This window comes from Chaetodon auriga, chromosome 10, assembly GCF_051107435.1.
Source record: "Chaetodon auriga isolate fChaAug3 chromosome 10, fChaAug3.hap1, whole genome shotgun sequence".
Classification (NCBI taxonomy): domain Eukaryota; kingdom Metazoa; phylum Chordata; class Actinopteri; order Chaetodontiformes; family Chaetodontidae; genus Chaetodon; species Chaetodon auriga.
Window position 1 is genome coordinate 17,670,145 of NC_135083.1, and position 18,911 is coordinate 17,689,055.

The window sequence follows — 18,911 nt, forward strand, 5'->3', positions numbered from 1 at the left end:
TGTGATAGGCATTTTTCCCAGTCACTTTTCAGATGTTTTATACATCAAAGCCGTAGAATGGAGGGAGAAAGTGAGAAGATCCAAATTACAGCAACAGAGCAAGAAGCCTTTAAGGTCGGAGCTGAACCACATTAGCTTCTTGGTCTCCTCTCTTGCAGTAAATCTTATTCTCATACATGCCACATGTATTAATAATCATCTTTACCACACTACGTTCAAAGCAGTGCTCTCGTGTCGTCGGAAAAGCACACCTGATGTTCCTCATATGCGTGCTTGCTCCAACATGAAAAAATACTTTTCATGGAGCCAGGCTTTGACGTGAAGCACATTACAATTCACAGCAAGAACACAAATACGACATATTAAAGGTCTATGTAATACTGGTAGGAATGAAAACAAATATGATAGAAAAATACAGACTATGATGGAATTTCTACAACACTGTCTGCCATAGTGACAGATGGTGATTAATGACTCTGTGGCCCCTGACTGCAACATAACACAGAAACCTGCTGAGACATATCACTTTCACTGCAACAACATCTCGGGGAACACTGATGAAGGATTTTATCCCATGATACAACACCCGATGAAGTGTGACATTTATAAGTAGCATTAAAGAGGGCTCGAGACTAACGACGTCCTGTCATTCAGGGACGACAGAAAATGTCTTTGGGACAAACAGAGAAGGACGAACAGGAAGCCTCGGGGATGAAAGGGATTTTTGTGGACTGAACTGTCGCTTTATAAATGACAAACTGTACTGAGCTTTGACTAACATGGAGCATGTCTTCTCATGCTGTCACTATAGTTACTATCAGTGGCTGACGACCCAGGATGGGACCTATAAAAAGAACAATGCATTAAAATCTGAAAGTACGCAGTACACTCACTATAGACAGGGAACGCACCCTGTTCTTCCCTGAACATCAAATCCATGTTAAAACTGCCAGGAGAGCTAGTTAGCTGTTAGCTGCAGGTGGGTAGCAATGTCCTGTGGTGTGTTTGGCTAGTGGAGCTAAAAGCTAATGGAGCTAACAGAGTCAGTGGTACTAACAACTAATGGAGCTAACAGCTCACAGCTAAGGGCCCTAATAGAGCTAAGAGCTAACAAAGCTGAGGCACAGCAGGACGGACAGTTTCTGTCAGAGGAACATGAAGGGTTCAACAGTACCTGCAGTTTAATGTGACAACTCAACAAATTTACAGTAAATAAATGTACTGAAATATTCAGCTGAGTTCAGTTTTTCGAGACAGTTCTGCTGAAAAAAAGCGAGTTTAGTGGTTTGAATAAAATACCACTAATGAGAGAGAAGAAATGTGGTTTGACTGATCTTGAGTACAGAAGCAGGTTGATGGTGGAGAGTGGAAGCCTGTAGGTGTTTTCACCTTCACTGATGTGAGTCTTTGATGTCTTGATGTTATTAAGTTCTAAATATATGCAACATTCACACACTTGGGTATGAATACAGTAAGGGCGAGGGACAGACTGTGGTTCCATGTTTTGTCATATATCATCTTTAACCTTAGTGATGATAGATTTCCCTTGAACCAGTAGCGTGAACTCCTGTGTTTCTCTGGGCTCACCTTGCGGCTCTGAGGTACATGAGAAGATCACAGTCATTGACCCCTGGCATCCAGACCAGTTCCTCATTCTCAGTCACAGCCTGGCCACCAGGAGAGGGGAAAGGTTGCAGCTCTGGAAGCTTGGCCTAATTAGGTCCAGGGAGGAGGAGGAGGAGAAGGGAGGGACAGATGGTGTCACACTACAAATAGCATGCCAGCTTAAAGAAAATATCAGCTTTCAAGACTCCTGTCATCAACATTTCACTGGTGGCAGCGGGAAATGGGGACAAGTTCAGTCACAATGATTCAATATTTTAACACAACACAGAACTGCAGCACTCAGATGACTTCCTGTCCTTGCAGCGCTGAAGAAAATTGTCTCAAGACGTTCAGTGTTTTTGTTTTGTTGTAAAGATGGAACATATACATCCTGTCTACGTCTGGTGGCAACATACATGACTTACTGATTATTCAAACTCAAGAAAGTTTGTGTAAGTACAACCCTGATTCCCAAAAGTTGAGACGCTGTGTAACACAAATAAAACAGAATGTGATCATTTGCTCATCCTTTTGGACATACACTCAACTGAAAACAGTGCATATGTATAATGTTGACCTCATCAATGTCATTGATTTTTGTAAATATCAGCTTATTCTGAATTTGATGCAGCAGCATGTTTCAAACACGTTGGGACAGGAGCAACTAAAGACTGGGAAAGTTGTGGAATGCTCCAAAAACACCTGTTTGGATCAGTCCACAGGTAAACAGGTTGATTGGTAACAGTTGATACTATCATGATTGGGTATGAAAGCGGACTATGAAAGCGAGGACTACGACTGCTACATGGGCTCAGGAACACTTCACAAACCTGCTGACGGTAAAAACAATTGGTTTGCAAATGACTGTATTCAGATTTGATTAACAATTCACACAGAGTCCCAAATGTTTTGGCATCAGGGTTGTACACACAGTTATTACACAATGCTACAGCACCGTTGCACAGGCTGGCAGATGCAAACACTGCAGTAAACTGTCATGCAAACTTCTATGTAAACATTCGATATAGATATATAGATATAGATATAGATAGATTGAAACTTTACATGTCCTGCATATAATGTCTTATTATCTGTCTTGTGAGAACAGCATTGCAGAGAAGATCAAACTAGCTTGTTATAATCAGCATCGATTGTGGTGTTGTTGCGGCCAAATAGTAAGACACTATTGTTTATTGTTATTATTTTAAGTAACAAGCCACGCCATGACTCAGACTAAATGGCATCTATGAGGTAAGAAGAGCTGTTAGGTAATCGTGTGATAATCAAATTTTGTAAGAAAGAGGCTGCATGATGCAACTTTCACCAACACTAGAGAAATCTCTCAAGTCAACTGCTGGGTGACGGTGTTGTGTACAATGTCTTACTTGGTGACTGGGTCCCACTCGGATTTCCCCTTGTGTGCTGTTTAGTCGCCTGCGAGGAGACAAAGAAAGCAGATTGAAACAAAATATTTCCTTGGCAACATTTCAAAACTAGCTGAAAGAAACCTGTCGGCATTGTGCCTGTTGAGCGAGCGGAACAATTGCACAAAGTCACAACTGGGTATCATGACTGACTGAAGCCTCAAAGCAGGGAAGAAAGAAAACGCCAGAAAACTAACAATTCATGACCTGGACAAGATGGGACTCAGCGCGAGCAGACATGGGCCGTGTGGAACTCTAAGGCGAGTCACATGTGAGAAAAAGCTTGCAGTGTTTTATTCTGAAAGCAAATAAAGATTTGAGGAGAACATTCCTGGTCGACTGCTGCTGCACAGCGAGCTGAGCGCTGCACATTTGCAGGCCTGATATTGTGGATGCAGCAATAAAACAGAATCCCCTAAAAGGAGGAGGAGGTGGGGGGTGGGGGGGTGGAGGGGGGGGCTGGCTCTGGATATGCAGGGTGAGAGCCTCTGAAGCGGCTGCCGGTACAAATGTTGGTAGCCATAGCAACTGCAATTTAATAATAGTGCTGTGACTCTCCAGCTGCAGCGGATTAAAGAAAATGACAAGATGTTCCTTTTGAAAAGCCATTCCCTCTGTTGCCTAGGTAACAGCGCTGATTTTCATACAGCCGAGCGCAGGCCAGCCCAGAATCTGTCAGTGTGATTTGCACCCGGAGAAGCTCGCACTCCATCGTGGAGACCTGGCGGAAACCTGAGAGGCCACAGCCCTCTGGTCTCTTTACGGTCCCCCAACCGCAAAACCCAATGAAGGGTACATATGCAGACTCTACTGCCCTTTCCTGACAGACCGCCCCCTCTCACACAGCAGAGAGTAATCCATAATGTCGTGAACTATGGCTGACAGAAGCACTGGCACAGACCATATGAGCAAGGGCCAAAAAAACTGAATTTCAGCTGCAGTAAATGACCCCAGGCCTGCCAGGACTGTCTGCTGCTCCAGAGCATGTTGAAACACTTCATTTCACGTTGGTCACAAACGTTCTCAGCAGAAAACACAAACTGAACGTAAGGCAGTCAGAACACGGCCGACGACGACAGCCCAAAGCCACAAATCGTGCTGATGAAGATCAAATATGGTCGTTTCCTGCTTCATCAGCGCTTCAGATGAGATTTCAAAGGTTTCAGGGTGACTTCATTCACACTTCATGCTCACTTTCAGAAGAGTTTCTTGTGCCACTGTTTGAAAGTTTGAAAATTACAAGTGAGCAGCAAAGATGGAGCTAAAAACTTCTTTGGATTATTAGAGATGAAGAAAGTTTAGAAGCAAAGAAACATCCGACTCTTTACCAACAACCAGACTGTCTCTTAGTACATTACAAGGCACACACGTTTCATCTACAATGGTGAATGTCTCGTGTGGTCTGCAGGCTAAGAAAAATGTAGACTATACTGAGTGTGAATTCGGTCTGTGTCGCTGCTGAGAGAAAGTTCTACAAACGTGTTCCTGACGAAGCACAGCCGGCCAGGTCCGCTGTATGTTTGGCAGGAGGCTGTAAGGATGACAAATGAGGACCTGCGCACCAGAATAAGAACGGCGTCTCGAAGACAGCCATTTTTTTTTTTTTTTTACTCAGGCAAATACCTGAGAGCAGACATTCAGAAGAAATGCTGCACAGGTCCTGAGAGAGGAGGCAGAATACAGATGCATCGCTGCAGGAAGCTCTCAGCAGCTCCCATAAAGACTGCAGGTAGACTTCAACAGACACAGCAAAGCACTGACAATCATGACAGAAAATTAATAATACTTATCTATTTAACGAAAATACCTGCGGTCATAGTTCATTTTTGTTTGTTGTCGGCCAAATGATTTACTCAGAAGCTAATCTTTTCATTTCCTTACTCTTAAAGTAGACCAAATAGGCATTATCTGACTCGTTGTAACAATGTTTCATGTTTCTCTAATAAGCTTCATCAAGTCTGTCGCCTTGTCTAATAAACAATGTAAAACATGCTCAGCTGTTACCCACAACAAGCTCACATCTAACCCAGCATTAGCGCTCAATCCTGTCAAGCGATCACGGGCTTACTTATTAAAACCAAACAACAACGTGACAGTCTGGTCAACTCTGTGTGTGCGTGTGTGCAATCAAGGATAACCCCGCCCCCTCCATCAATTCCAGCCAATCGCAGCGCGAGTCTGTGGCACACTGACATAATTGCAGCACAGCAAAAACAAACCCAACTTCATGGTATTCAAGTGCCGTGACGAGCAGCGTGGACGCGTCGCGGCCGGTTGCGGGGGCAGCAGAGCCGGATAAGCTTTGTGTGCATCCCGGCACCGCTCCGTACGCCATGTCATCCCGATTGTAAACAGGAGCTGCAAAATGGAGCCAGGGCAGCCCATAACCGGGTCTTATAACCGCCATAAAAGCATGCTGGGTGCACATTTATCAGCCTGACGCTCGCGCACGCATCGCAAACACTCTGCATCTACCGGGTCGCATTTAAATAAAGGCGTGACACAACGGTGTTTCCACTCCGGGAGCACAATAACGGTCTGTGATCTGCAGTGGCAGCGTTCAACCCTCCCGCTGCTGGCACAATGTGCACGCTCGCTTCCCTGCTCCCAGACACAAACAACAGCCGCTCCGCGTAATGACAGTGATGCGGACAGCTTGCAAACACCACACACTTTTCAGTCCAGACGGATAAGACGAGCCGACACTCGCGCAGCAAGTAATGACGGCACGAGAAAGCACGAGAATATGAGCGCAGACCTACCTCCTGGGACTGAACAAATCGTCCATTTCTGACATCGAGCCCTAGGGTTGGGTAGTGACACTGTGTGTGTAACTGCTCGTTGGAATTAACTCCCCTCTCCCACCTATTTCTAGGTGCTCAAAATGGAGAACCACGCATTCGCTCCCGGAGAGGTATTCACTGAGCTTGTGCTGTGACCTCAGCCTGCACGTACAGCGTCGCAAGCTCGCCTCGCTTCTCTATAGACACTACTGAGCATGTGCTGCGACCTCACACACACACACATACACACACAGAGGCAGGCAGGCGGGCAGGCAGACACGCATGCAGGATACGGAATTCATCTCTCCTCGTATGTCTGCGCCATAATAAACAAGAGTGAAATTGCAAGGCTGCAGACACCCCGCTCAGAATACCAAACGAGCGGAGCGGAGGAGGGAGGGAGACTGAGGCTGAGCGGGGCCCTGAAGGAGGGGGCTCCCAACCGGCAACCCGAGGGACCCACAGCAAGGACGGCTGTCACTGCAACACGTGCGACGCTCTAACAAAGACAGTGGATGATAACAACGAGAGGACACTACTTCAGCCTGAGCAGCTTAATGAATGCGACAGCTCCACACGTTCAGAAAAAAAGAAAAAGTCCGGCTATAAACGAACCGGACAATTCTCCTTTTGGGGATATTCGGAATAAAATATATCCCAAGCATATATGTGAATGAGATGCGTTTTCAAATAAACTGCAAACTACAAATATTATCAGCTGTACAACATATCTGATGGCTTGTCCAACCACGAGGTCATGACACTTATTATAAAGGCTATTTAAGGGTTTGAAAACATTAAACTCATGTATGTGTTCAGTCTGTGCTTTGGCCCAAAAAGCCCCAAAACAAAACAGAAGCCCTCTTTCTCCTTCCTTGTTTCTAAATGAAGCACCTGTCACCTTGTTGATGGTACTTGCATGATCCTTGCCTTTTTTGGGTTGCATCCACATGACTGAAGGCACTTACCGCAGGTCACGTAGGATTAAAGAGGCAGCTGAATAAATCTAGTGTAATTTCCCGATGCAGCCAGCTGAGCACGCGTAACAGAGACAACTTATCAAAGATCTATTTTTAAATCAAAAGTCACGTTCTGAGCACGTCGACTCCAGCGTCACAGCCGTGGGGATCTGAAGTGGCTAAACGGAATTCAGTCATCACTAATTTTATCATTCGCATCCGTTTTCCTTTCTTATTGTGACATGTCACAGCGCCTTTCATCCTCATCCAAGCGGAGACTTGAAATACCATCGATGGGCGTCATGCAGATTTTCCATTCTAATCTTAGTGCAGTTCAGACTTGACACGTAATTTGACAAATATCAACTAACGCCCAAACTATTGCAAAGCCATGGGGGTTTCCACAGGCTCATTCTCCGTAATTACACCACATCAGGGCCATTCTATGTGCACTGATAACATCGACAGCAGTAATGAGCAGAAAGCATCATTAGTTGTAACACTGTGTAACCAACACCAAAACAGAAAGCTCATGTGTGATAACACTGAGAAGCATCACTCGCATATATGTTAATAGCATTAATGCTACTACTGACTGATACTGGAAAAAAGCTATTATCACTTGATTGACAATATTTCCTTCTTCTAGGGATGCATTCTATGGTAATTATCGGGATATTACTGAATATAAACCCCAACATGCGTTCTGTCAGTGTACTGCTCAGCTATAACTAATGGCTCATTTTTACTGCAAATAAACTGAACCCATGAACTTTGAATTCATAGCTGAAACAATTAGCAGTGGATTAATTGACTAGTCAAATCAACAGTCAATTAAAATGGTCTTTGAAGATTCTCTTTTGGTAATGGATTAATCGCTTGAGTCATTATTCAAGTAATGATGTAATAATGCTAAACGTTATCCGGCCTTAGCCTCTCAATTGTGAAGACTTTGTCAGTAATTGTCCTTCTGTTTGTGATAGTAAACTGGATATTTGGGGGTTTTGGACTGTGAGCATTTCATACCATACAGACAAAGGATTTATTGATTATTAAAGAAAATTAGAGTTAGCTGCAGCCCTGTTTTAACTAAAACCTTATCCTTTTGTGGAGAGCTGACCCAGTGTATCTGGCCTGTGGGATGATAAAGAAGGGTGCTGCATGAGTGGAATTGACTGGACAGAAAGCTCCTCACCTGGTCTCTGGGTTATAGCCGAGGATATAGAAAAAGGAGTCGATGCGGGCTTTGAACTCCCTGGCAGCAAAAATGTCGGAGAAATGGGAAATGTTGCATTTCCCCCTGTGAGAGAGAAGACAGGCTTTATTAGACACCAACAACAACTACATGACAAAGTGAAACCCTAGCAGGAGCACACGCAGTCCTAATTAGAAGCTCTTGGGGTGTTCATCTATTGGAGGTGACAAATACAGCAGCAGGTATCTAGTGCCTGTCACTGCCTGCTGACTTTGCGGTGAGACATCAGACTCTGGCTACTGAACCCGTAAACACCAGCTGAACATGTCAGCCTGGCTCTGTCTGCTGCAGCTGAGGCATGGGAGACAGACGCCACAGAGATCTGGACAGGAATTCAACCTGTGCGTCTCCCATCCGTCACAATTACCCCCCAATGAGCTGAGGCTCTGACCACATCTTGATACCATTTCCTGTTTCCAGCACTCTGGTGTCTGGCTGGATGAAACAGACATCACAGGCATGCAGAGCTGGGCTGCCTCGCAGAGAAACTGTATCTTCCTCCCCCTGAAAAGATTAAAGGGCGCTAAGGAGGGCTGTCTTCGGAGAGCTGCGGCATTACAGCATCCCACTGGAATTCCCTCTCGTTTATCTAAAGCCTGGAGAATAAGTCAAATCAAAGGGTGTACTGTGTAGGAGAGGTTGCAGCTAATTTGCCCTGAAATCAGTGGTTTCTGGGAGACACGGCTTTGGCTGCTCGCCGCTGTGCTGCTCACACATGGTTTTGGTTAGAAAAAAAAAAGGGGAAGTGAGAGAGGTGGGAGGGGTGGTCAGACAGGACTGGATGAATAGACAGAGGCAGGACGACTGAGCCTCGTCCCCTTTCTCCTGACACTGAGCATGGAGAGAGGGAGTGCCATCAGTTCTACTCCGGAGGCTCAAGTTGTGACAGGTGTGTTTAGGGGAGGACTTGATGAACAGCCATTTCAATCAGCTTTTTAATGCACAACAGCGTGAGGCATGTGTCTCCTTTATGGCTTTGCATCTTTCCACATCTGGTCTGCAGCACCTGCTCACGGCAGTAAAGCACGGTATATCATTTGTATTTCGTGTTGTGTAAATGCAATAGAAAAAAAATGCTTTCTTTCAGAGTGGGTTCATGAACAGCTAATAGAAAGAGCAACGTAGCACGATTACCATGTTGCCATTGTTCATCATCAGGGTAAAGAATATACATTTTAGAAAAAGTAATTCTTCTGGCCTCTGAATCTGGATCACATCAAGGGAGGACTTTACAATAGTTGTGTATCCATTAAAACACAGACGGTGGTCGTCATTTGTCTGTATTTGCTTGGAGGATGAATTGTTGGTTTAATAGAACTCTATCATTCACAGTAAAACATTTTAATGAAAAAGAGATCCTAAATCACAGCAAGGTGCAACAAAAGAATCTACTTCTTTCCATATGACAATAAAAATAAAACTTTTTAGGAACCACTGAACTGGGATTGTTTGCATTTTGAAAACAAGCCACAACTGTGAGATCAACACACAAATGCAACAAAACACCACAAACTTAGTGGTGTAACAGGGGCACTGTGCTGTGAATGCAGCAGCTGAGATGTTACTGGACCTTCAGGGGTGGATGTTGTGTGTAAGAGAATCCTGTAGGTTATTCTACCACAGCTACAAATATAAAGCTCCCACATCTTTTTTTTTCTTAATTATTTTTTGGGGCTTTTTTTTACCCTTTATGATAGAGACAGCTGAAGGTGCGATAGGAAAGGGGGCAGAGAGAGACAGAGAGAGGGGACGACACGCAGCAAATGAGCCGCAGGTGGGAGTCAAACCTGCGGCCACTGCAGAGGACTGACAGCCTCAATACATGGGGCGCACACGCTACCAACTGAGCTATAGGGGCACCCAAGCTCCCACATCTTTGTCTGTGTGTGTGTGCTCGTGTGCATGTACATATGTGTGTATTGATGTTTGTTTACCTGAGAGCAGCAGCATGATAAGTGTCCACATAGTCAGAGATGAAGAGCTCTCGACTCCTGACCACTGGGTCTGTGATAACCAGCTCCCGGCCAGAGTCTGGAGGAAGAAAACCACAGTTGTACTGAGCACAGATCTATGTTTCATATGTATATATATATATATATATATTGTAAAAGACAAGCTTACTCATTCATCTATGACAAAGAGAAAACAGAGACAAAGCAACTCGTGTATTTGAACTCACTAATAAAATCACAAGCACAGTTCTGCGTACACCCAAAGTAACAAGTACCTCTGTAGAGGTCAATATTATGCCACATAATTCAATAAAGCCAATAAAGTGCAGTCCCCTGAGGAGAGGACATAATGTTCAGTTCTCAAGTGAAATGACCCTTCCGGGGGTTAAGATGCATCAGCAGTGCCAAGAAGAGCCGGCGCCCGTCGTTGACAAATGACCCGAGTTGTGGCGTTCTGTGGCCACTGCACTCCGGCCTTGTGACATCAATTCTAATAATCCTGAGTCCCTGCTGCAAGGACAAGCTGCAGATAGCGGAGCACTGCACGGCACTGAAGCTGCTTCCAGAGGGAACAGCATACAAAATGTTTGGTTGATAACCTCAATGACATATCTAAAGTAAAGCCTTCGCTCTAACACCACTGATACGTGGATTACTGTTGAGAGGAAAAACACCCTGTTATGACTTACTGTCTTTTGTTCTCTGGTTACAAGGCTGTTTTGACACAGTATAAATGTTAACTTGTATACTGTGAGGCAAACAGAGGAGCTCGTTAGCTAACGAGAACTGCTACATGCTAATAGGATGTGGCAACAGGTAAGAGTGTGTGTTGTGACACTGAGTATATGTGGCTGCTTTTTCTCAAAACTGAGGCTAAATTGAGGCATTTCTTAGAGTAATACATTGAAGAATCTACAACTCCAATGCCAAAACAGCTGTGATGCTGAGCAAAAGGTAAATAAAATACATAATGCAAACAAACTGACTACTGACAACATTTTTACAAAGTGTAGTAATGTCCTTTATACGATCATGTGTTCACAAAGTGGTGAACCTCGCTCCATTGTTAGCTACTGAGCCTTTCCAGGATGCCCCTTTCATACTCAATCATGATACTCTCACCTGTTACCAATCAACCTGTTTACCTGTGGAATGTTCCAAACAGGTGTTTTTGGAGCATTTCACATCTTCCCCAGTGTTTAGCTGCTGTCTGAAACGTGTTGCTGGCATCAAATTCAGAATAAGCAGATTTTTGTCAACATTAAATCTATTGTCTTTGTACTGTTTTCTATAGAGTTTATGTCATAAAGGATGAGCAAATGATCACATTCTGTTTCATTTAAGTTTTACACGACGTCCCAACTTTTTTGGAATTTGTTCATTAACAAACTGATCATAACAAGAATGCTGAGAGCTTCCTGCTACGCCAGCAAAGTATGACATCAAACACTTTCAAGCAACATTTCTGGGACAATATTTCATGTAAGACTCAAAGAGGGACGGAGGAAATAAGAATAATATTATGATGGATATAAGTAACCACATAATTTTTAAGTTAAAAAGATGTTTCTTAATTGAATATGAATTAAAAAAGACTATACAGTACAGTGGTATGTGGCTCAGCAGAGGGTAATTTATTAAATCAAAACACTTATTCATCGACTAATTATTCCAACCATTTCAAATCACGTTAAATCTGATTTTCCTCCGGAACCTTTTTGTCATCAGGATTTCATATTCAGTTGCTAAACAACAGTGACGGTGCTTATGTTCCTGTGGATGTGTATGTGTTAGAGTGCGATGAGTCCTCTGGCACTGATGGTGTTGAGAATGTGTGCTCAAGGGCCACATGACACTGCGGGTTATTAACACTTGACAGTGATGCTGTCTGGCCTGAAGGAGTGTTACCCGGGGAACAGCACAGAGCCACGGGATTGGCTCAGCTGCCTGGGACACTGTCTTCTAGATTCTGTTTGAAATGCAATTCACAGCAAGCTCTTATATCCCCCAACAGTCTGGAGAGCTGAGGCAGGTGTGTTTGTCCAGGAGAGAAATTGAGTGTTGTGTTACGGAGCAAGTAAGTGTATTTACTTGCTGTGTGTGTGTGCGCGTGTGTTCCGCCGAACACAAGGCAGTCTCACCGTTCTCATTGTTGCGATCCTGCACCAGGTGCTGGTAGACAGAGTCGGGCACCTCTGACTGGCGGTAGTACCATTTCACATTCATCAGCAGATGGTCCCGTTTACTCTGCAACACAGAGAGACGAGGAGCGGGTGAACAGGAGACATTAAAAAAAAAAAAAAAAAAAAGATCTCACACTTAAATAAACAGACAACATTTTGTTTGACTACGACGTCACAAACTGGCCTCTTGGCAAACAGTGATGCTGTGCAGACGCACTGTTTATGACACACACACAGGCTGATGCCAAAAAGCACGCAGAGAGACCAAGTCAATTAAAAAGGGATTGCAGAGCATTTAGAGCCTTAATAAAGTAAACAGTGGGATGGCCGTCGCTGCAGGAAGTGTGGAGAGAGAAGAACCATGAGGGGGATGGATGAGTGCTCAGACTTTGCCTCCTACCACTCAATCCTCTGCCTTCTGGCTTCTCTTCACTTAATGGCAACACTCAAATGATTTAAACCTACTATCAGGGCTTTTAAAGTTTACTCATGCAAAGGTACTGTATCCCTTTACCAAGCTTGGGACGTGATACTCCTGAAGTGCTGCCACCCACTGGTGTTTTGATAAAGTGCAACTCAGCAAAGGCTTGTAATCCTTTACATGACCAGCAAAGGGCAGCACTGAGGTGAGAGGGAAGCCTTTCCTGTGCCAGTCAATGAAAAAACAGAGAGGGAAGGAGAAAGAGGGGGAGGTGGAAGAAAATGGAAGAAAGTGAGGCCAGCGCTGAGGTAAGGGATGAAAAGGGCAAAATACTGTTTTCATTTTATGTTATAAAATATTTATTGTGCCTTCACATAAGCTCAACTGACCGTCACAGTGGTTTGAAAGAACATTAGAGCGACTGCCAGTGGGTGCTCGAGTGCGACACAATCCTATTGGCCCCAGCCATCTTTATTAGGGACTCGGCTACACTGCGCTGCACTGACACCTGCACCACCACTGACACCACCCATGGAGCAAAGGAGAAATGAGCATATGGAAAAAAAAAAAAATGGAAGGGAGGGGGGAAAATCTATGGTAATCGAAGACAGACAGTTGAACTTCCGCTCTTTCCAGGCTCTTAATTGTATCTGTGTGTGCGTGTGTGTGTGTGTGCGCACAGGAACATGAGGTCACGCTAAAGATATTTAAAACCTTAAGAGTACATTGTTCTGTTATGTCACTGGGGAGGAGGCTGAGCACACGCAGCCAAGCAAATCATCACCTCCCTAAACCCTCAAGCCCACCTCTGGTTTTCCCATTCCCCCCCCCCTCCATCTTCATTCCAACCCTCCACTCCACCAACTCTCCATTTTCTTTGCCTTGTTCTCCCTTTCTCCAACCTTGAGGAGGGAGGAGGAATGAGTGAGTAAGTGAGCCTGGACGTGTTAAACAGCAGCTGGCACACAGTCAGTCAGCTGCATTTACTGCTCTGGACGACTGCGGAAGTATGCACGCAACATCACGCGCAACCACACACTATTTTGCCGTTATTCGACAGAGAGCCATACTGATGGACTGAGACAGAGACCCCCGAGCACGTAGCCATACTGTGTGTGAAGAAATGCGTGCAATGACGTCATGTTCCTCCCCCCTCCCAGCAGCTAGCCCACCCACCCCCATCTCTTGTCTTCCCATTGTACAGACACTGTTACCTTCTAGACTAATAGGCTGCCTGCCACAGCAGAACGAGTAGTTATCTGGTGCTTATACATAATTAATACTTTAAGGAGACTGTAAATGCTGCCAGTGTGCTACCTGAACATTTCATTTTCTGCCTGTAAAACCAGAGAATCAAAGGGATTTCAGAGAGCTGGAACATTACAGGCTGATGCAAAAACAGAGGCGCACAAGCAGGCAGAAAGACGCGCACACACAAGCACTCATAGCTTTACACCTTATTCATGAGCCCGCATTATTTTAAAGCAACCAAACGAACCAAAGCAGAGAGTGAATGTTACTTCAGCTATCATCAGTATCCTCGTCACTACAGAGTAGCTGCCGCTCTCCTGAGCAGATTGCTGTTTAGAAGCTCACAGCGGCGTTAAGCCCTCTCAGGCAAAAGAGGGAGGGAGATGGAGAGAAAGACTGAGAGTGCAACATATGGAGCACGTAGTGGGAGTGAAGCATAGCTTTCAATTATCACAATTCTATAAACACGTGGGGTGGAAAAATGAGTAGATAACGCAAGGAGAAAATGAAGGGGGATGATAGACAGCTCAGACTCTCCACACGAACTACTCGTTGTATTGTCTGGGTTTTGCTAAGCCTGCCACAGAAAATAACAGAGAGAGGACATATAAGAGGGAACCCACAATGCTGAATTGATTAGAGACATTGCACGCTGCCTGTAGAGAGCCGAGCCCCGCACAATGTCAGCCATCTTTGTCTGTCCTGCCAGAGGCTAAACATGGCCCTACCCTCCCTCCTCCTGGGCCCTAAACCCTGGGAATGCCACTCACTGCGGAGAGGCCAAAAGACTTACTAACCCACTACTGAGAGAAAGAAATGAACCACAAGAGGAACAAAAAAAAAAAAAGAGAAAGTGCGAGGAAGCCGAGCGAAGGAGATGGGGGGGGGGGGGGGGGATGAGGAGAGAGAAAAGGGGGTTGGATTAAGGTAGGAGGAGCAAGACCTTCTCATTTCCTCAGACTTAAAATTACAACTATCCTCCTGCTTTGCTGAAGCCCCCAGGGTACAAGGCTACCCCTTTATTCATTGAGGAGATATAAATCTGAGAGTCATGCTTTGGGGCCGAGCACAATGGCACCTCCTACCCTCCCTCCAGTGGCTCAGCCTGGCCTGTGGCATTCTTGGGCACACTCATCAGACAGGGCTTGGATCATACAACAGCCACTGCTTTAAAAGGTTATGTACTGGGAAATATCACAAGATTTTAAAGCTGATTTCTTGTAGAATGTGTCACTATCAATACAAAACAAATGAATGCATTCATCGCTGTTCTAAAAGACAAGCCGGGCATTGTGTGAGTCGGTTACTTCTCCCTCTGACTTGCAAAAGGTGGCTGGCCCCTTGGATCCATAATGGCTGTGCAGTTTTCTTTGTGTGGCTGCATGTGTGCGCAGTCAACTCCGGAGCTGGGGCCCCTGTGTATGACTACACCACCACAAAGACAGGGGGGAGAGAGGGAACTACAGAGGGCAGACTTTCCTTTTACAACAAGGAAAGGCTTGAAATTTGAAAAGAAACCAGCTCTGTTAGACGTACGCTTTAACGATAGACTGAGTGCGGAATTAATTCCATGTTTACAACCAAAAGAGTGTGAAATCAATACACTGCTTTTCAGTGCAAAACCAATGGCAACTTTAATACCTTTCAGTGTTTGGGAGAGCGCACGGTGGCACATCTGTTCACAGTGGCCTTTACAATATGGTCACTGCCTTGCAGCCGAGCTGAGCTGTGAAAAAATGAAGCCAACGTTGTTACAACCTGTAACCCCCAAAACCTAATGCACCATTCCTCCTCCTCCTCCTCCTCCTCCTCCTCCTCCTCCTCCTCCTACTGCACTGTAACACTAGAGCTTTGCTTTAAACAAAACCAGACCCTCCCGCTCCCACACGACAGGCCCCCAGTGCACCTCGTTAACAGGAAACCTCTGTTTATTTTCTCTGCTTTTCAAACACTCTCTTCTTCCTCTGCTAACCCTGTTAGTGACCCCCCCTCCCCCTCCTCCCCATACTAGTGACATCAGCAGCCAGGATCTATGACTTCCTTCAGGAGGTGGCAGCCAGAAGTAAGGAAGGAAAGACAGATCCCCAAACACACAGATAAAGGAGACGGCAGAGGGAGAGAGAGGAAGGGAGGGAGGAGGGAGGGAGGGAGGTCAAGCACACAAGAGAAGCAGCAGCTCAGTGTTAGCAAGGAATGTCAAGCAGTTCAGCCAGGCTAGCAGGCTGTCGAGCTAACAGCTAGGTTAGCTAACGCCCCAGGGGCAGGGGAGGCTCCGGTACGGTAGATCAGGGCTGGTAGCGGCGTGACATTGACAGGCAGAGGCTCAAAATGGCACGCAGGGTGGATTGTGGGAGCGTTCACCTCGCCTGCCGCAAGGGGAGAGTAAGCACAACCGAAGAACAAAAGGCTGATTGTGGCATTTGGAGGCAAAGATGGGATCTGGGAGGACTAATCTGCTGCTCCGACATGATAAGATTAGAGAGGGGAGGCAGGAAGAGCTGGCTGGGAAGATCACACATACACTCGCATAAACACACACACACAAAGATGATGGATCTGATTGGAAGGGTTTTCCACTCGGCTTTCTCTCTTCCTCATTCTCTCCCTTATTTTCTCCCACTCTCTCAGAGCTCAGAGACAGATATCTGCCAGCACACCAGCACTCAATAAGCACTTCCATCTGGACGACAGCGCATACGCACACACACACACACACACACACACACACACACACACACACACACTCAAAACTGTATGTGTGTGAACGTACACTGGCGAGGTACAAGAGATCTGCTGTGCTCACGCAATCTACGACATCTCAGTGACTGACAAAGGAGGTTGTTAAAAAGAAATGCCAGCATGCTGTGTGAGCAAACACACACATACAAGCAAATGCACTCTCTCACTCTCTCTCTCTCTCTCTCTCTCTCATACACACACACACACACACACACACACACACACACACACATACACAAATAACAGGCTTTCAGGATAAGCACCACTATTCTTCTCCCAACCCTGCAGTAGAGCGGGGCAGGCTGGGACTCTGTGTCAGAGGTAAGAAAAAGCACCTCTAAATCAGGCTGTCAGAGCCAGCAGCAGCAGCAGGATTCCACTCTGCAATCCTCCGCTGTCCTTATGGGTTTCACCGTGAGCACTTGGCTACTTGGAGGAAGGAAGGATAACCTGCCTCCTCAAGCCTCCTTCTCTTAGACACGTATAATAACACTAAACAAATGCTGATTACAGTGTTTGCGAGGAGGGGCTGTGCACAGCCTACTTCCACTGCCTGGCAACAAGAACAAATGGAGAGTATGGGGGGGCGGAGGGAGGGAGGGAGGGGAGGTGAGTCCCAGCTGTGGTGGCGGTGCTGGCAGGACCTTTGCACCGTGCCTACACAGGGGTGTCTCTCTCTCTGCCTCTCTCTGGCTTGACCTGTTTGGATATTAAATCGGCACCCTCTGCTTTGAACACACTGGGCCCATCTGTCAGCCTGGCTCCATATTGGATTGGATGAGCTTTAGCCGATTCAAAGTGGGCAGATTTGCTCTTGTTGCTCTTTGTGTGTGTGTGTGTGTGTGTGTGTGTGTGTGTGTGTGTGTGTGCGCGTGCGCCTTTAAACACGAGCCTGCCTTAACTTTAAAAGCCCCTTTTCAAGGAATCAAGAAGATACGCGTTAATCACTTCACGACAGGCTCCGTAGTCGCGTCATTGTACAAACTGATGACATACAGCTACACATCTGAGGACGCTGACAGGTCCTCCTGTCATCCAGGCAAAAAACGAAGGGACAGTGGCGGAGATGGACAGAAGGGAGAAAAAACAGAGAGGGGTTGAGTCACACGGACCTCACAGATGATACTAATTAAGACTCGAGGGCTGAGGGCCACTATTGGTGGATCACACTGCCAACCACAGGCACACTTTAGGCAGAGAAGAGTCACAAGCGCCACACATGTCACATGTGAGGTCTACGTCGTCCAACACTTGGTCTCATGCCATGCTGACAACAAACTAACAGCACCAGTCTTCATCTCTCCCTTATGTCAAATGTGTCACATAAATTAATGGTGGAAATAATAAGAAAAATGCACGATGCTGACCGCACTGCCCTCCTACCAGACAGAGAGTGGCAGTGGAGAATTGAGAATACTAGCCTTGGCTGCACGCTCCACAAAATAGCCAGGCTGTGGCCAACTCAAATATTTGTCTTTGCCTCCAACACATTTCTGCTGCACAGCGGTTTTAGCCAAGGAACTTAAGACAAGTTAAGTGATGGTACAAAGAGAGCAGCACCATGAAAGACGAAAAGAGAAGAGGATACAGAGAATACATTCACTAATGATGATCATTATCTGCAGACCACAGGCATGGAGCACCAGGGACCTGACAACTTGTGTTCGCTGTTTTAAGCCACACACAAACACACAGGCACTTCTTTCTGTTTTTTTTTTTTTTTGGAGAACACCATCAGAAATCCTTGCAGCACTAGCAGGGTATAGACTAGAATGCAGATCGAAGTGAGACTTCAAACGCAGGCTGTGCGAGGACAGATGGAGGCGGTTAGGAGAGCTCATATCTGGGTGTTCAGATCATAATACTGACTTTATTTCCCAAGCTCTCCTTCTCAGCCAGACACACAGTTACAGCCTGCCAGAAAACATTGTCATTTCTGCCTTCGGCCTTTCATTTAGCTGCGTCAAAGCCATCTCGCTTTGATACCTGGCTTCCTGTGTGTGCGTGCATGCTTGTGTGTGTGTGTATAGCCTGGTATGTTCTCTTGAGAGTAGAGACTTGTCTGGTCTCAAGGTAATACCCATGAGTCAGGATTCAGAGTTAGACACAGACACACACACAGACACACACACAGACACACACACACACACACACACACAAAGACTGAGGAATGCAGGCGTTTCTTTGGGCGACACAGGTTTCCTTTGTGTTGTACAGAGTGTTTAAACGGCCTGGTGTTTTGTTTGGAAGCCCGTTTGCCTGTGATCCATTGTGTTAGCTTTGCCTTGTTAGCATAGCCTGGTGAGCTAATGAGACATCTTACTAATACTGACTGGACT

The 18,911-nt window shown here is 45.7% G+C and overlaps 1 protein-coding gene across 5 annotated transcripts in view; it reads right to left on the minus strand.

The window, feature by feature from the left end:
* The window catches only part of rerea (arginine-glutamic acid dipeptide (RE) repeats a), a 122,902-nt gene that overhangs the window by 27,786 nt on the left and 76,205 nt on the right, over positions 1-18,911 (minus strand). For 3 of the 5 annotated variants that reach the window (XM_076741256.1, XM_076741257.1, XM_076741255.1), the window contains exons 4-8: positions 12,120-12,225; positions 9,961-10,057; positions 7,967-8,071; positions 2,991-3,039; positions 1,588-1,712 (exon numbers count right to left, since the gene is read on the minus strand). In XM_076741256.1, coding sequence (XP_076597371.1) covers positions 1,588-1,712; positions 2,991-3,039; positions 7,967-8,071; positions 9,961-10,057; positions 12,120-12,225 — 482 coding nt within the window. Of the gene's footprint in view, positions 1-1,587; positions 1,713-2,990; positions 3,040-5,791; positions 6,127-7,966; positions 8,072-9,960; positions 10,058-12,119; positions 12,226-18,911 lie in introns of those variants that run through there. The other 2 variants (XM_076741259.1, XM_076741258.1) reach the window with 2 other exon arrangements.